We start from the raw sequence: 18,773 nt of genomic DNA, 5'->3' as shown, positions 1-18,773 counted from the left end.
TCTGTTCTTCGGTGTCCTCCAAAGTTATCAAGCATCATAGACAAAGACTCAGAGATGTTATCTCGGCAAAAGGATGATGCGAAAAGCATTGAATAAAAGCCTACCATTAATTGTGGCCGACATTTATTTGATTATGAGATTTCGGTAAACAATGCAGATTTATTTTCACAGCCTTTTTTTGATCATATTTCCCAAAGGTGCCACCAATTCTGACCACAGCTGTAAATAGATTCAATGATGGATGAATGGAGAGCACAATGGATAGAATGACAGATTGATGGATAATAGAAGGATGGATGGTTAGAATGATAGAACAATGAAATGAATGGAGGATAGATAGATAGATAGATAGATAGATAGATAGATAGATAGATAGATAGATAGATAGATAGATAGATAGATAGATAGATAGATAGATAGATAGATAGATAGCACTGGACTGTGATCTTTTCAGGAGGCAAACACTGTGTGCTTTGCTCATTTTTCAGAGGTCTCCTTGGTTTAAGTGTGTATTTTCTTCCACAGTTTCTTTGGCAACAGGAAAGCAAAGGGCTGCAATGTTTTGTGATGGCATGTGATTTGCTGAAGGGTCTTTGATGTGCATTTAAGAGAGAGAGAGAGAGAGTGTGTGTGTGTGTGTGTGTGTGTTTATCTTAAAGGCAGTTTCCAGTTCATTCACTTGAGATTCTCAAGTACCCTAGTTAGTATGCTGACATCACATGGCTCTGAATCCTTTATAGACCCGTGTCTCATTCGGAAGCCCTGCGGAGCGAGTGTGTACTGTTTACCTCACCGTAGTAACGGTGAAGCAGGTCAGAGCCGGTAGGAAATGTGATCGAGCGCTTCATCTGCTCAATGTGCTATTTTAGTAGTCAACTCAAGCGTTGTCATAACAACAGAGAGTGATGCCTCAGAGATGATTCGATTGTCTGCAGAAAGATTCCCTCCGGTGCACAGCGCTGGTCTGCATTTATATTTACACGTTTGATTAACTGCCTCTTTACAGCTGTCAGTCATACTTTGCAGCCTGTAAGTAGCAGATACTGTATATGATGCATGTATATATTTACAGTAATGGTTTTAGTGCTTTCAGAAACACTTGTCTGGGCTGTGGCTTCTTGTTTCCTTATTTTTGTTTACTCTACAGGTTGCTATAAACTCATCAGAGACCACACAATACACAATTACCTAACCTTGTTATATTCTATAGTGTGTCTTCTTTTAACAAATATACAATTCTCTTTTTTAATATTTAATTCTATATTTTTATAATAATTCATGATCATAAAATAAGTCAGTATTGTGAGATAAAAGTCACAATTGACTTTATAGCTGCAGTCCGGTTTTTGTTATGATATAAATTTCATAATTCTTGTCACCAGTGTTTATATACACACACACACACACACATACATACATACATACATACATATATATATATATATATATATATATATATATATATATATATATATATATATATATATATATATATATATATATATATATATATATATATATTAACCAGCCTAAAAATACAACAACTCAAGGTCACTGAAGACAAGTTAACTATCAGTTAATACATAAGAATAAATATATATTCATTACAAAATAGGACAAAAAACAACAGTAATATATATAATAAATAAACAACAAATGCTACATTGTAGGAAGTAATCAAATAAATAAAAACACTGCATACTCATCACTGTGATCATTAAATTACAAAAGTGATTTAGTCAAGAGCAGGGAGAGATTTTATCTTTTGTTTTTTGATAAACATGAATGACAGACAGTAGGAATGTTATACTGCTGTCACTTTAAGAGCTGCCCGGATCGTTTACGAGGGTACTTACAAAGAGGGGCATTTTGACACTTTCAAGTGTGTGTATTTAACCGTTTAAGTCCTATTAAGCAACAAAAATAACGTTCAAATATCCCATGCTTTCTTAGCACAATTTTCATGTGCGTGCACCTCTCTGACAGGACTCAGAAATAGTATTAGTAGTAAAAATGTGTGCACATACAGCGAAAAGAATTTCCTTTCGCTGCAGATTGCATTTCAGCGGCTTAAAATTACTTGGTTTTAAACAGCAACGCTTAAATATGCGTGCAAATGACCAGGTAGCACAGCAACATCACATAAGCGTGTAACCACAATAAAGACTATAGTTAAAAATCTCTACCGAATGACAAACTTCTACCACTTAATCGTATCTACCGGTATATTGCCCACCCATACAAAACTTTTAATTCAATGTTTCCCATTGGTTGTGCTGGTTTTCCACTCTCGGTCAGGGCACTACAGGGTTACAGATCTGCCCTGTCCCAGACACACACACCACAGACAGCAGAGGAGCACATCCGGGGCTTTACCAGAGGATTCCTGAGCTGAGGAACAGATATGATTATCCTTCAACACAATATAAACACAAAATATATTGTATATATTGTGCATATGTATTTATGTAAATATATGTTGAACTATACTTAAAGAGGTCATCGGATGCCTATTTTCCACAAGTTGATATGATTCTTTATGGTCTTAATAAAAAGTCTATAACATACTTTGGTTAATTTTTTTTCAATGGTAGTGTAAAACAACACTGTTTTTATCTTGTTGAAAACATCTCTGTTTGCAGCAACCCATTTCGGTGCGTGTTCCTTTAAATATTCATGAGCTCTGCTCACCCCGCCCCTCTCTTTCTGTGGGTTGACAAGTCATTCTCACGAGACTGTAAACTTTAGCCGTATTTTGCCACAGAACTTGCCAACTAGCACGTTATTAGGAAAGGTGATTTGCAAAGATTTAAAGAACCTTATACTCACTTCTTCTGTAGATGAGGCTGGATCACGAATGATTCGCACAAACATAGATGCATTTAGGTTGATCGGGGGAACATTCCCTTAAAAACAAACATAATGTCAGATGTCGGGAGTAAATGAAGACTGTACTGTGATAATCTTCATTATCACATCCAACAACAAAACCCCTCAGTCTCTTAAGAGTCATTCTTGTCTACCCCTGCTCCGGGGTTGAAACAATGGCAGACAGTTCACAGCTCGATCAGGGGCGGGGCTAAGGTAAAACACCAGTGTCAATCAACAATCATGGAAGGGGCCTGGATCTGTGTGACATCACACAGACAAGAAGCTGAGACCGGCTGGATTGGATTCTCCACCAAAGGAGGCTTTAAGACTGTTGTTAAAATATCACAAAATTGTGCACTGTTACCATGATATAAAATGACTCATAGTGTAATGGTCAGACTCATCAGAGGTGTGTCCCGTGTGTTGCAGATGGGAAGAGGAGCTGTCGAGAAGAGAACAGATGGAGTCGAAGGTGCAGACGCTGCAGGAGGTGAGCTCACCTGTTCTCCAGCCGTCTAGACTCTCTCACTGTGAAACGGAGATGGGTTTCTCACTTTAAAACCTCATAGCTAACTATGACATCCAGATATCATGATGTAGGGTAATACTGACATTATACAGTTAAAGCATCATATTTAAAATGCCCAACTACAAATGCAAAACACAAATAAGATAATTTTTCTGGTCAAAATATATGTGGAATTTATGATTTTTGTTGTAAACAGCACAGCTTAAATAAAGAGAAAGTTCTGTCATCATTTACTCACCCTCACGTTGTTCCAAACCTGTATGTGACTGTATTTTTTAGAATGTTGGTAACCAAACAGTTTCAGGTCCCCATTGACTTCCATAGTATGAAAATAAATACCATGGAAGTCAATGGCTACCGTCAACTTTTTGTTTACACACATTCTTCGAAATATATATTTTTTTGTGTTCAACAGAACACAGAAACTCATACAGCTTTGGAACAACTTGAGAGTGAGTAAATGATGACATAATTTTCTTTTTGGGTTAAACACTAATATATATTATAAATCGTACTTCAAAGGCTGATCTAAAAATATGTATGTAAAAATAAAAACATAAAATAAATATAAAATGAACTGGACAGAAAATGTGTTCGATCTTAAAATGCATTTTGAGTTTATAAATGTATTTTGAAAAATTTAGCTTTCATAAAATGGCCAGAAAATTATTAATAAATGAGAAACATATGAGAAAAATAATAATAATTCAAACATAATTCAAGCGGCAAGAAAATACAAATACATTTCCAGTCTTAAAATACATTTTGATTGAATACAAAATCTATTTGTGAAAATGTATTTTCGGACAATATTAATATATGTATATTAAAATGCATTAGAAAATATATTCGATAAATAACAGGGGCAAGAAAATAGTTTTGAGTGAATGCATGTCTATATGCATAATGCTTATATATATATATATATGTGTGTGTGTGTGTGTGTGTGTGTGTGTGTGTGTGTGTGTGTGTGTGTGTGTGTGCGTGTGTGTGTGTGTGTGTGTGTGTGTGTGTAAAATCTTTTATATGTTTAAATAAATACATTTTAACATCTATATTAGCAATGTAATGTTTGGACCAGTTTTTTGTATAATTTGACAAATAATTTTGCTCTATTGGTTCTTACATGTTTCTCCTTTAAAGTCTTAGAAGAGATCTCAACTCCACTGTGTGTGTGAGAGACCTCAAACAATCTGGGACAGGGCTGTAAATGGGATGCATTTAGGAGTTTAATAGTTTAGATATGTCCGCGTGGCCCAGTGCTGCATCCATGTCAGTCTCAAACTCCCCACGTTCCCCTCAGAAACGTGCCGCAGGTGTGAGATCCGTCCTCTGCTAATGCAGCGGGAAAATCAATAAACGGCTGCGTCTGTGTTCGTGTTGGATTATGGGTCAGCAAAACCGCCAAGGAGAGAAGCGTCCCCAGAGATCCCAAACATGCTCAGAGCCAGCTTTTTAAATTCTGTCCTGAGTCGTATGGATTTCCTCTCCAGCCTTCAGCGCCGAGGCTGTGAGGGTTTCATTAGACTGGAGAGTGTGTGTTTGCTCAGGCTGGGGTTGATGTGCTGCACTGGCGTCATGTTTTACATCAAGATCTGTCACTGAGCTTCATTAAGACATTTCTATTCATCAGAGAATTCTGAAATAAAAAGGATCGGTTTCCACAATAATATGAAGCAGCATAACAACATTGATATTGATTTCTGAAGGATCATGTGACACTGAAGACTGGAGCAATGATGCTGAAAATACAGCTTTGCATCACAGGAATAAATTCAACTTAAAAGATATTAAAATAGAAAACAGTTATTTTCAAATTAAATATTATTTTACAATATTAGTGTTTTTACTGTATTTTTGACTAAATAAATACAGTCTTCATGAGCTGAAAAGTCTTCTTTTGAATGCTGCTAAAAGTGTCATCACATGTATTCTTATGCTGCTTTGTGTACTCATGTTTGGCTGTATTTGTGTTCGGGTGTGTTCAGAATGTAAACGAATCCGAAGCCATTCAGGACGAGCTGAACGAGAAGGTCGAAAGACTGAAAGCTGAACTGGTGGTCTTCAAGAGCCTCATGAGCGATGTGAGTATTTCCAAATCTGGAGACCAAATTATCACAGAGACTTGAGACATTTTCTTCAGAGAGGACAGTCAAAATCTGTTTTTCACAATGAAGATCACAACATAAGAAAGTGTTTTCAGTCCAAGAAACACAGTATTTATTGGATGATGGATGATGTGTTTATTCATGTCAAAGTTGAATTGTTTTTGCCATGAATATAGTCAGTGCTCCTGACATGGCTAAAATAAATTAAATATTTAATAAATGGATTTTAAATCAAGTCTTTAATAGCTTAAAGGGACACTTCACCCTAAAATAAAGAAGTGCTGTTATTTTACTTAACCTCGGGTCACCAAATATGTATGTGTTTTCTTTTTCTTCAACAGTAAATAAGGTTTTTAGCAGTAAAACCTTAGTAAACAGTAATCCTTGTTGATCCATTTATTCAGCTTTTAAGAATAAAAAGCAAAAAACTTAAAAAATTAACCTGTCACTATTGACAATATACTGAGGTCTTATGAAGTGAAGTTATCAGTATGTGCAAGAAACTGAACATTATTTACAACATTATTAACTGTTATCCGGAGTGATATTCGAGCACCGAGCACTTGAATGAAGGGGCGAAATTTACAGCAGATTTAGATTTTTGGGTGAGCTATCCCTTTATTCTAAAGTAAACCCTATGACTGTTGGTTTTCCACGACTTCTGTTTCCTGACAGCAGAGAAACACGCTCGGCCTTATTTGGCTTCTTTCCCCTTCGGCAGAAACACCCAGCTAAGCCAATACACACACAAACAGAGCTCTGTTTTGAGTCTCATTATTATTATATCATTATCTCACACACACACCTTCGATCTGTGGTCTAGATGGTGAGGGATGAATAAACCGTTTAACCCCATGTCACCTGGATTTACGGGTTAATGTTTAGTTACTCATCTTTGCTCTGGAATTGCCTCATCTGTCAGCCAGTCCTTCACACCAGTGTCACTGTGTGCTGTAAAAATCACAAATAGTTTTGAAGCAATAAAAGCTGTGAACTGAAATCACTATTTATTGTAAAGGCTGGCGGACGCCGCCACTCTAAAGCTGTAGAGAACCGGAGGAAAATCCTGGACCTGAAAGTAAGAGAGAATGCAAGATGTGATCTGTAAAAGCATTGCGTTTAATAAAGAAAAACAATTGCCCTGATTTGTTTAACGTGCATCTGTTTCAATAAAAGCTTGTTTTGGCCATGGAATAAAACCTTTCAAACAGTAATCACGACTCTTCATCTCACAATTCAGACTTTTTTCTTGCAGTTCTGAGAAAAAGTTTAGAACTTGCCTTTGAGAGATTTATAATAGATTTAAACGTGCAATTCTGAGTAGGATTATAGAATAAAGTCACTATAGCCAGATTTTCGTTTTTAATCACAGTTGCAAGTTTATATCTCAAATTAAGATTTTCTTCTCAGAATTGCAAGTTTATAATCTCACAAATGCAAGGAATACAAGTTCTCTTCCCAGAACTGTCGAATATAGATTCCTCAATGTTACGAGGAAGAAAAGGCAAAATTGTTAGAAAGTCCCAGTTACTTTTTTTATTCTGTGGAATGGAAAATAAACTTGCATATGTTGCCCTAAATGTGTTGCGTTTTTAATTAAGAAACAACAAACAGGGTCAACGTCTTTGACTCCTCCATACAGAATAAATGAGTCAGAGCAATTGTTTCCCATGAGGCCTTTAGGTAAAATTAACTGCTCAAGTTTGTTGCGTGCCTGTGGATTTACCACAAGACTAACTTGTTGGTCTAAGCATCTGTGTGCAATGGCATTGATTTATGACTGATGTGTTGATGTCCTTGTTGGTGGCTTATAATTGATGTTCAGCATGAAGATTTTAATTATTTAGAGTGATCTGAGTTTCTCAGTTTGAATTTGCACAATTACATATGGCCATTTGCACACTGCAGCTAAACACAATTGTCACTTAATGCTGTTTGAACACTCTGTTCAGTTGCATGAAAAAACAGTATTTTACAACCTAATAAAAAAAAATTGGTTGGTGACAATGGTATTTTTTTTTTTATTAAAATTTTTATTTGTGTAGTGTTTAGAGAACCAAGCTGAACAATAAGTTATGTACGGTGTTTATTTTTTTTGTTTTTTGAGAGATCATTTTAATTTTTTTATTGTTATTTTTATTTATTATTTTTATTTTTAACAGTAAGCTATACTTTTTTTAAATATAAAAAAAAATTCACAACATAGTTTTTATTTTGAGAATATTAAAATGTATTTTACATTTATTTTTATTTAAAATAATAAAATTAGTTTTTAAATTTTTAAATATTTTTTTTTCATTTGAACCAATATACATTCTTTATAATTTGTTGTAATTTCTTAAAAAAATATGTATATATATTTATTTTTTACATTTATTAAAAAATATATATATATATTATATTAACAATTAATTAATTTTTGTATCAATATTACACTTTTTTCAAAATAAGTAAATTAACATTTTAATAGATTGATTGGACCATACTTGATATTTAAACTGAACGAACAATTCATGGACAATTACAGGAGTGAAAATAAAGTGGCTATTGCTTTTTAAAACAAACTACATTCATAGACCAAACTCCACCCTGACGAAGCACAAATCTGACGGCACTGCAACTGTTACTGTTGTTTCTCAAGCATCATAAAATCATTATCTGTACAGAAATAGTTTTTTTTCGGTTTCTAACACTGCTTGAATCTTTGCTCAGCAAATGTCCGACCTCGACACCAAGATTCAGGAGAAAGCCATGAAGGTGGACATGGACATCTGCAGGAGAATCGACATCACGGCCAAACTGTGTGACGTGGCTCAGCAGAGGAACTCAGAGGACGTGTCGAAGATGTTCAGCGTCAGTCCATCCAGAGCATCAGCAGACAGGGTGGGGAAAACACGCAATACTAGAGTAAAACTGCTGAGGCAAGATCTCTCCTGCCCTGCACATGAACTTATCACATTGCACTGCACCAAGCCACACTCAAGTCCAGTTCCAGTGCATGAGCTGATTTTATTATGTGGCTCTAATAGGGCTGTGTGATATTCATTGTCTACGATAATTGTTGTTTAAATGATTATTCTTTGCACTTTAGGAATCCAAAAGCATTCACTGCGTGATTAAGCCTCTTAGAATAGAATGTGGTTAGAATGTAATGAAAGGCAAAGCAAGGCAAGGGAAGTTTATTTATATAGCACATTTCATACACAATGGTAATTCAAAGTGCTTTACATCAAAGAAAGTAAAATAATCATGAAAAAGAAAAAATAAAAAAAATAAAACAAGCAATTTTAAAACTTTTAAAATGATTAAAACGTTTACTTAAAATCAATTTAAAAACAGTTAGAAAATGATTTTAGATAAAATAAAACAGTGAAAATATAGTGCAATCAGTTCGGACATAGCACAGTGGTCATTCAATAAATGCACAACTAAAAAGATGCGTTTTGAGTCTAGATTTAAATGTGACTAGTGTTTTAGCACATCTGATCTCTTCTGGAAGCTGATTCCAACTGCGGGCAGCATAGTAACTAAAGGAGGACTCCCCTTGTTTTGTGTGAACCCTTGGTATTTCTAACTTACTTGATCCTAATGATCTGAGTGCTCTGTTAGGTTTATATTCAGTGAGCATATCTGAAATATATTTCGGTCCTAGGTCATTTAGTGACTTATATATGAGTAAAAGTACTTTAAAATCAATCCTAAATGTAACTGGAAGCCAGTGTAAGGACCTGAGGACTGGTGTGATATGCTCAGATTTTCTGGTTCTAGTCAGAATCCTGGCAGCAGCGTTCTGGATGAGCTGAAGCTGTCTAATGGTCTTTTTGGGAAGGCCAGTGAGGAGCCCATTACAATAGTCCACCCTGCTGGTGATAAAGGCATGTACTAGTTTCTCCAAGTCTTGACTGGAAACAAAACATCTAATTCTTGCAATGTTTTTTAAATGATAGTATGCTGATTTAGTTACTGCTTTGACATGACTACTGAAACTAAGGTCTGTCTCCAGAATCACACCAAGATTCCTGACTTGTTTATTAGTTGTATGACCCCTAGAGTCAAGGTATGCATTCACCTTGAGAACTTCATCTTTGTTTCCAAATGCAATGACTTCAGTTTTTTCCTTGTTTAACTGAAGAAAGTTCTGGCACATCCAACTATTAATTTCATCAATGCATTGGCAGAGGGAGTCAATGGGGCTGTAGTCATTTGGAGATAAGGCTAGGTAAATCTGGGTATCATCAGCATAGCTGTGATAGGCAATTTGGTTCTTTCTCATTATTTGACTCAGTGGAAGCATATACAGGTTAAACAAGAGCGGTGCAAGAATTGAGCCTTGTGGGACTCCGCATGTCATGGACGTCCACTTAGACTTATGCTCTCCTAGACTCACATAATAGCTTCTCCCTTCTAAGTATGACCTGAACCATTTATGTACCACCCCAGAAAGCCCAACCCAGTTTTCCAGTCTCTCTAGTAGTATGTTATGATCGACAGTGTCAAACGCAGCACTGAGATCTAGCAATACCAGCACCGATAGAAGAATATATTCCCGGTATAAGTTTTTGTTTATCTTTATTTATTAGATATGATATACTTAAGTATCGAGGCGACCTTTTTTCACAATTCTCACTTTTTTCTTGCAATTGCTAGTTTAAATCCCACGGTTCTGACTTTTCTCAGAATTGGAAGATATAAACTCGCAGTAAGAAGTTAGAAGGTCAGATTTGTGTGATTTAAACTCACAATTCTGAGAAATAAAGTAATTTTGAGAAATAAAGGTGAATTTTATGAAATTGCCGCATTATAAGGTCAGAATTGTAAAATATAAACACAATAGTAAGAAAAGTATTTTCCCCCTCAGAATCAGACTTTATAACTCACAATTGCAAGATAATTTATAAAAATTCTAAGAAAAGTAATAATTGTCTCATGATCGCGTATGTGAGATTAACTTTATACGACACTTATAAAAACGTGACACAAACGTTTTTTTGTTTGTTTTTTTCACCAAGAAAACCAAACAAAGTCGGAGCAGGACATTTGCGCGTCTCAGAGCAACACTGCAGTCAGTTCCTGATCAGTCTGTTTTTGTCTGAATCATTTGTGTAAATATTTCAATAATCTATGAATAAAGACGGCCTCTTGCTTTGTTTTTAAACTGATTTCAAATGAATCATTTGAATGAATGATTCAAAGAATCACTCATTAAGGCAGGGACTTGTCGCCACCTGCTGGCGGTTTTTAGTATAATATGTATTTTTCTAGGCCTAAACCAGCCGATGTACTGGCATAAAATTACACTAAGTAAATATCTTTTGTGTGTCTTAGATGGCTGTTGTGTGCAAAAAGAAGGAGAAGAAGCCAGTATCAGATGAGGAAAACTCAGAGATGGATGCAGATCCCAGCACTTCGGAGGAGGACGTCCCATTCAACATCACAGACGAGATGAAACGCATGATCAACCAGCTGTGAGTCCTCACACACTCACAAATCTCATGCTTACACTCTGGCAGCACCAAGTGGAGATGCAAAGAATTGCAGAAAGACAAAACAACTGTGTGTGTGTGGGGGGGGGGGGGGGGGGTTGTATTTGTATTTGTAATGAGTGGGGATTGAGATTTGAATCTTTAAACTTTGATGTCATATTCATGTAAAGCTGGTACTTCCGTGTTTTGTCTAGTTCTCGCTTCCACACTTTCACTAACGGCTTTAGTTGCTATTGTAGCCGCAAACCAAAGTGCCTGATTCTGATTTCCTCCTCAGATCTGATATTTTTGAGATTCTTCACATTGTACTTTTTGAGATATGGATCATATCTTACCCTGGTCTAAACTGCAAAACTTCTTATCTGACATGCATACAAACAAGTAAGACGTAAACAAAACTTGAATGCACATTTCTTTCGAAACACAGTGTTAATGTTATTGATATGGCATTATAAACAATTCAATTTGTATTTGGTTGGATGGTTTTGGAAATTGCATGTTTTTGCTAAATTTATTCTTCTGTTCTTATTATATCATTCCTATATGAGCCATGAAACCTGATGTATTACAGAGGACAAAAAAAAAACGTACATAAAAAAAAAAAAAATTCTGAATCTTTTTTTTTTTTAACTATTCCATTTTAAAAATATATATATATATGTCAGGCTTTAATGATTCGTTAAAACAATCTTATAACAAGTCACATAAAAAAAAAAAAAAAACATTAAAATCCAGATTAAAACTGCGAGTGCAAATCTTGCCATTCACAGTGAGGGAAAAATCAGATCTGGGCCTCATTTAACATGTTTGTGTGTGTATGTGTCCTGTTTCGTGCTTTTCTATACTCTCGTCTTGTGCTGGCCGTCCGAGACCGTCTTCACTGTCCACTCTTTCTCTCTCATCCCTTTCCATCCCTTTCTTTGTCCTAACACGCAGACATTATTCAGATAACTCATTTGTTGCTAGGCGGGAGACGTTTGAGATCGATGATGACTGTGACAGTTTGACATGGGAAGAGAACGATGATACGCTGCTGTTATGGGAGGATTTTGCCAATTACAACGTGCCCTACGGCCTTACTAACAACACCGGTGCCCTCGACTGCAACGCAGACGCACAAGAAACGGTGAGTTTCCTCTGAGCATCCATATACACCACTGTTCATATGACTGGAGTTTTCAACATGTTTCAATGTTTTAAAAAAAGGCTTAACTGAGACTTGTTATAGCACTTCTATATCATTGCTCTTTTGTTGTTTTTGATTGCTTCCACTGTCCTCATTTGTAAGTCGCTTTGGATAAAAGCATCTGCTAAATGACTAAATGTAAATGTAAAAGTATTAACTAAAAGTACCTCTTTCTGTTGTCAGGGTTGTTCTCAATATAAACGGAGAGTAAATATAATTGAAAAAAGCCATCATGTGTCTTATTTCTTAGGACGGTAGTCTAGGAAATCTCATCGATGAGACTGAGTCTCTTATCAAGACCAGAGAGCAGGAATATCAGGAGACAATCGGACAAATCGAGGTTAGAATGTTTTTCTATATTTCCTTCCCGAGCCAAACTGTGATTGGTTGTGGTTGTGTTTATTTTCCTACTGAACCTCTCGTCTTTTCTGACACATAAAATGTTGTATGTAATTATGTATTTCTCTCTGACGCGCAGATGGAGTTGGCCACGGCTAAGAGTGACATGAACAGACATCTGCATGAGTACATGGAGATGTGCAGCATGAAGCGAGGGCTGGACGTGCAGATGGAGACGTGCAGGAGAATGATCAAGGGTGGCAGGTGATTTCACTGATGATTCAGATAAAAACAGCTCCATCTGAAATGTTTCTAGTGTTCAAAAGTATTTAAGAAAAAGCTTAGCAATGTGTCCTAAGTAGGCAAGTCGTGATCAGCTTACAAATTATAAATCACTTCCATTTTAATCTGAGGTTTTAGTCTTGTATGACATGGCTGGTCATTTCTACACACAATACTATTTTTTTCTGTGTTCTATTTTAATTTTTATTTATATATTTTTTATATAAGTATTTTTAATTTCTTAATAGTTTAAATAATTTTAGTCATTTTTTAAAATAATTGTATATTTATATACATACACACACATATATATACATATATATATATATATATATATATATATATATATATATATATATATATATATATATATTTCATACTAATTTTATAAAAAAAAAATGCAGGTCGTACTTTTTATTTTTAAGTTGAGAAATGTTTAAGTTTAAGCATTCTTATGTTCTCTTATTTTATTTAACATTTACTTTATTTTCAGTAATGAAATATATTTATTTATAATTATTTTATAAATATAGTTTTAACTTTGGTTAGATTTTCTGTTCATTTTATCTCTTGTCATGCAGACACAAATGACACCATTTCTTGAGAATAAGGTTTCTCTTTGTGTGTGTGTGTGTGTGTGTGTGTTTTAATAAATTATCTTCTGTTTCTCATTCAGAAATTCTCTTTCCATCAGCTCATCTGTGAGCAGTGACTCAGGGAACACTGACGAGATACAAGACGAGTCGGACAAGGATGGAGAGATGGAGGGGCCAATCAGCTGATACCTGCCCAGGCTGACCCCGCCCTCTTCCCCCCACTGAGCTCCAATCAGATCTCGGGCCTCCCAGCAATCAGCCAATGGCGTTACACTGAGGAACAGAGCCCACTCACACAAACCCCAGATCCTGTAGGTGCTTTAATGTCTCCGTGTCAGAGTGGGGTGGAGTTGATGAGGGTTGTTTTTGTGATTCAACATCAATATTGATGCGTCACATGGTGCCACAGCTGTCACAGGTCAGCTGAACTCTGAATCAGATCAATCCCAGCCAAAATACGTCACACAATACACCCGATCAAACCTGAAATTAAGTCCATATCTCAATTAGAAACCGGAAAACGTTCATGCAACATGAGTGATACGCAAGACTGAAAGCCAATCAGAGCAAAAAGGACTGACCTTCAGAATGCTTTCCTTAATATTTGTGGCTTTTTATTTTTCTAAAAACTACTTCAGAAATCAATGGTTTACTGCAGAAACATTTTGGCCTTTTTAAGCCCCGAATCCAGTCGAAGATGTTCAGCGAATGTGGAACACAGAAAAAGCCCATGTTCTATGCAATCAGCCTTATTTCATGATATGTGTTTTCCCAGCTAACGAAACTAAGCTTTAGGAATGTTTTGCTGACATTCCCAGTTAGTAATGTGAATATTATTTATGAATGTTCTCTGAACATCAAAATGTTTAAATGTTTTAACCCTCTGGTGCTCTTCGGTATATATATATTAGTTTTTTTAAATCCAATAATTGTTTGCGTTTTTTTTTTTTTTTTTTACTTCATCAGAATGCAATGAAACTTGGTAAAGGTTTTGGCACTTTTTATGTGAACAAAATATATAAAAAATTCACACAGTGGAAATGATTGGGAAGTGAATTTTATCTAGTGGAAACATTTGGTACTGCGCTCAAAGAACGTCTCACAGAAAACTTTTTTTTTTTTTTTTTTTTGATATCAAATTTGGAACACACTTGTTTAGATTTATGGCTTTGACTTTCCCACAGTTTTAAAGTGAAATGTTTTGGAAAATATGTAAATATTAAAATACGTAAATTTATAACATTAAAGCTAAACTTTTTCACTTAAAAACTTTTTTCACATAAACAATAATCCGCAAAGCGTTTTCTTTAAGAAAGAGACCAAACCTAAGTCTGTTCTCCAAAGCTTTTAAAATTTATGACAGTTTTTCAGGTCTATGCTCAAAAAGTGCTTAACATTAATAAATGGATTATAACTACTGGAAAAAATACAAATTAATACCATAAAATCCCCTAAAAATACAAAATGTTAAATTAAAAAATACATAAAAACTAAAACATAGTACATTCATTTTATTGAAATAAAAAAATAATTCAGTGATTTTTTTTTTTTACCTTCACACAACGCACATCAGAGGGTTAAAAATTATGTTTTGTTTTTTTCTGGTTCTGCGAATGTTAAGGGAACATTCAATTTTATAACATTACAATAATTTTGCTAACGTTGTTGAAATGTTAGTTTTGAATGTTCTCTGAACTATCTGAAACAAGTAGTTTCACTTAAAAAACTAATGTCCAACTAAAAGTTTCAGAAAAAAAAAAAAAGTTTAATAAATGTTTTATTTTTTTATTTTATTTTTGCCAAAGTTTTGAGAACATTATTAACGAACGTAAGAACATAAGCAACACCTTTCCTATTAGCTGGGTTGGATTTGCCTTAGGTGATTTCATGTGTTATGTACAATGTTCACGTGTTAATGTTTACGCACTTAATGGCAAATTCTGTGGACTATGTCCCATCATTTTTAGCAGAAACCAATGAAGATTGAAGCTTTTTCGAGAGTCACACATATCAGTATCTCAAACATGAAAGAGCTGTGTGCCTATAAATACATTGCCGGTTCATTTTGGATGGCCTTACTGCATTTCCACTTCTTTCCAAAGTTTGCACTCACGGTAATCATGGGAAGAGTTTTCAGGTGGAGGTTTTGATTGTACATTGACCAAGCTGGGTGTATCTGAAATTATACCCATGTCTATAAATATATGTAGATGCAAAAGCATAGGATTATGGGATTGGACGTTGTATTGAAGCCCTTATGATGGCCACTCTTCCAGATTCAGGTTTGTTTTCCTGGATGTGGCTTATAACATTTCTGTATCGATGAGGTTTGTTAATATGGTGGTCTTTTTGTTTTCTTTTTTGGCTTCTTTGTATTTAGCATTTTTATCTTATACGCTATTGGTCAAAAGTTTGGAAGAATTACGATTCTTAATGTTTTTGAAAGAAGTCTCTCCTGCTCCTTGTTTGATCAAAACACAAACATATGAAGCAGCACAACTGTTTTCAACATTAATAATAAGAAGAAACATTTCTTAAGCATCAAATCAGCATATTAGACGACTGGAGTAAAGATTCTGAAAATTCACATGAATAAATTACATTTTAAAATATGTCAGGTATTTTAAATTGTAATGGTATTACACATTATTACTGGTTTAACTGTATTTTTGAGCATAAGAGACAAACTTTTGACCAGTAGTGTACATTCCTGGGTTCATATTTAAACATATTTAATCTGAAATATGGGGAAATTTGATGGGTTTTATTAAACTGATCAGTGATTTAATAATAAGATCAAATATGTAAATATAAGCTCAAAATATGGTCGCAAACTGTTTTAAAAAAATATTTTATAGTAAATAAATCAGTAGGCATAACTTTTGTTTATTCAATTAGCTAAAAAGTTTAATATCATATCTGATCAAATCATCTGTAAATTTTGCAATTTTGTTTGTGTATTTGATTTCCTAACTTATTAAAATGATAGGACAAAATCTGGCTTTTGAATTTCCTAAATATGTAAAAATCAATTGATTGTATAATGTTCAGGATTTTTAGGGCTAATTTGAAAGCTTTTCCCTGGAAAATGAAACATGCACTTTTAGAGTCTTCCCCTTTTCAAGCACTGTTAGTATATTTTTTATTGTTTACGGTGAAAATCAAGCACATTTTTTTGGTCTGAATCTGGATAACATGGACCAGATGTCTCTTCTCAAAACCGATTTTATGGTTTTTGAACAAATAAAAATAGGAAAAGGGCAGTATCACAAGAATTAATGCGCAAAATCATATTCAGAAATGTTTTCTGAATTAATTCCATTGTGTTTATTATGTTTTATAGAAAAAAGTTACAGTTATATATATACAGTATAAAGTAAAGAAAAATACATGTTTGTGAGCTTTAATGTTGTATTCAGATGGAATTTACTGAAACTGGATGAGAAAGTAATGCTGTCGTCATCATGTTTGTCTTTTTGTCATTTTAAGGAAAGCACAAAATGGCAGCAAATGTAGGTGCACATTTCTGTAAAAGATGAAACTGTTGTGATGGGGTCATGTAGCGCTAACAAACACAAGCTAAAAGCCAGAAACATGCTCAATAAAACTGAGGTTTTGTAGCATTTGACATCACAGACTTGCATAGAGTATGTTTCAGGCCGAACATTTTGTCTTCATATCAAATATGGTGTTTTTCTTAACCCTTGTGAACTTGGTGAATCCAGTCAGAAATGTCTTTTGCCTTTTAAAAACTGCTTGTAAATCTCTCATTATGCTACACCATCACCAGCGCTGGGTAGATTACTGTAGTCCATAACTGATTACAGAATTCTAGTTACATAATCTGTTGGATTACACGTATTAATTAATGTATTATGAGTGCTTTTTGATTATTTTTGTAATCCATAAAAACGTAACTGTAATCTTATGGGCATTTTAAAAAGGTAATCTAATCTAATTACAAGTACTTCTGATTTGATTATGTCATCCAGATTCCATGCAATCAGGTACTACCCAGCGCTGTCTTTTTGTGAACTTGTTTTCTTTCAATTAACTAAGATTTTTTATTTCTTTTTGAAAGTGACTGGTCATCTGAGTTTATTCACATCAGTTTATGAGTGAAAAAAAGCATTATTTGTAGTTATACAAATATTCGCTAAAAAAACGGAAGTGCATAAGCTTAAATGTGTTCTGATTAAATGAAAACAAGTTGATAAAAAAGACAATAGAATATCTGGTAATAATATGGCATAACAATTTATAAGGATTTTTTGTAGGCAGATCATTTTTAATCAGGAAAAAATACCAAAAATGTACACAAATTACATAAAAAAATTATCTCTAAGCAAGGTTGCCACATTTTAGTATAATTCAATAATGTTAAATAGGATTTTCAGGAAAAAGAAAAGTCTTTATGGGTTAAAATGACTGGAACAAAATGAGTTAAGAATGCTAAATGTTGTCACATCAAGATTTGCCTTTATGTACAGAATATCACATGAGCTCATGAGTAGAGAATGATATTTAGTTCATGAGACACAACGTTAGTTGGATGTTTTTCATCATTTGACCACTGGGATTCGACCATATGAGGTCTGTTCGCCAGACTTTGTTCTGATCTGGACTGAAGTGGGGTTTTGACCATTCGCCAAGCTGACTACACAATAACTTGCACAATTACTTTTGAAATGAATATGGAATTTCTAATGAAGCATAAAGCACCAGTTCATTAGACCCCATCATCATACCAGCATCTGTGAGTTTTACTGAAAGCCTACGAAAGATTTTCAGCTTCTGAATCCTTCTCATAGCACTGTTTATTATCTTGATTTTTATGATATTTACTTTGACGTCTGAAATGATCATTATACGTACATTAGAACATGATGCTGTCTTTGTTATTAGTTTTTGCTGCAAATGAATTTTCCTGGTGTGTGAGCTACTGGTGTATGTTTGAAAATAATGAATGTAATTGGTGCTGGGGTCAAAAAGAATAAAAAATAAACATAATTGAATAATTTGCTTTGTTGATGTTTAAGGCCATAAATGTACAGTGGGTGTTTACACAAACTAAAAGCAAGTAATTTCTAAAACATTTTTATTATTAATTTAATCATTTAGTTTTTGAAATTACTATTTAATTTTATATAACTATTTAGATTTAAATACATTTTAAATACATTTAGAATAAATGTAAATATTAAATAAAATAATTTAGGAATGTTTAATTCATGTGTCTCATGCACAATGGTAATTCATAGTGTTTTAGATAAATGTCATATTTCAAAATAATCATAAAATAAATCTAGCATATGCATAAGAATTTAAAAATGACAAGTTAAACATTTTTATAAAACATTTCTAAATACCAAACAAGGA

The 18,773-nt window shown here is 34.2% G+C and overlaps 1 protein-coding gene across 5 annotated transcripts in view; it reads left to right on the top strand.

Moving 5' to 3' along the window:
• The window catches only part of LOC113069440 (intermediate filament family orphan 2-like), a 38,581-nt gene extending 20,169 nt beyond the window's left edge, over nucleotides 1-18,412 (top strand). Inside the window, exons 2-10 of one of the 5 annotated variants that reach the window (XM_026242535.1) lie at nucleotides 3,301-3,361; nucleotides 5,389-5,484; nucleotides 6,527-6,586; nucleotides 8,221-8,391; nucleotides 10,834-10,973; nucleotides 11,928-12,117; nucleotides 12,428-12,517; nucleotides 12,656-12,780; nucleotides 13,493-18,412. In XM_026242535.1, coding sequence (XP_026098320.1) covers nucleotides 3,301-3,361; nucleotides 5,389-5,484; nucleotides 6,527-6,586; nucleotides 8,221-8,391; nucleotides 10,834-10,973; nucleotides 11,928-12,117; nucleotides 12,428-12,517; nucleotides 12,656-12,780; nucleotides 13,493-13,580 — 1,021 coding nt within the window. In that variant the 3' untranslated portion in view covers nucleotides 13,581-18,412. Of the gene's footprint in view, nucleotides 1-3,300; nucleotides 3,362-5,388; nucleotides 5,485-6,526; nucleotides 6,587-8,220; nucleotides 8,392-10,833; nucleotides 10,974-11,927; nucleotides 12,118-12,427; nucleotides 12,518-12,655; nucleotides 12,781-13,474 lie in introns of all 5 variants that reach the window. The other 4 variants (XM_026242534.1, XM_026242536.1, XM_026242537.1 and 1 more) reach the window with 4 other exon arrangements.
• The last annotated feature ends 361 nt before the right edge of the window (nucleotides 18,413-18,773 follow it).

Source organism: Carassius auratus, unplaced genomic scaffold (genome assembly GCF_003368295.1).
Source record: "Carassius auratus strain Wakin unplaced genomic scaffold, ASM336829v1 scaf_tig00001591, whole genome shotgun sequence".
Lineage (NCBI taxonomy): Eukaryota > Metazoa > Chordata > Actinopteri > Cypriniformes > Cyprinidae > Carassius > Carassius auratus.
This window is presented reverse-complemented; position numbering and strand designations above follow the sequence as displayed.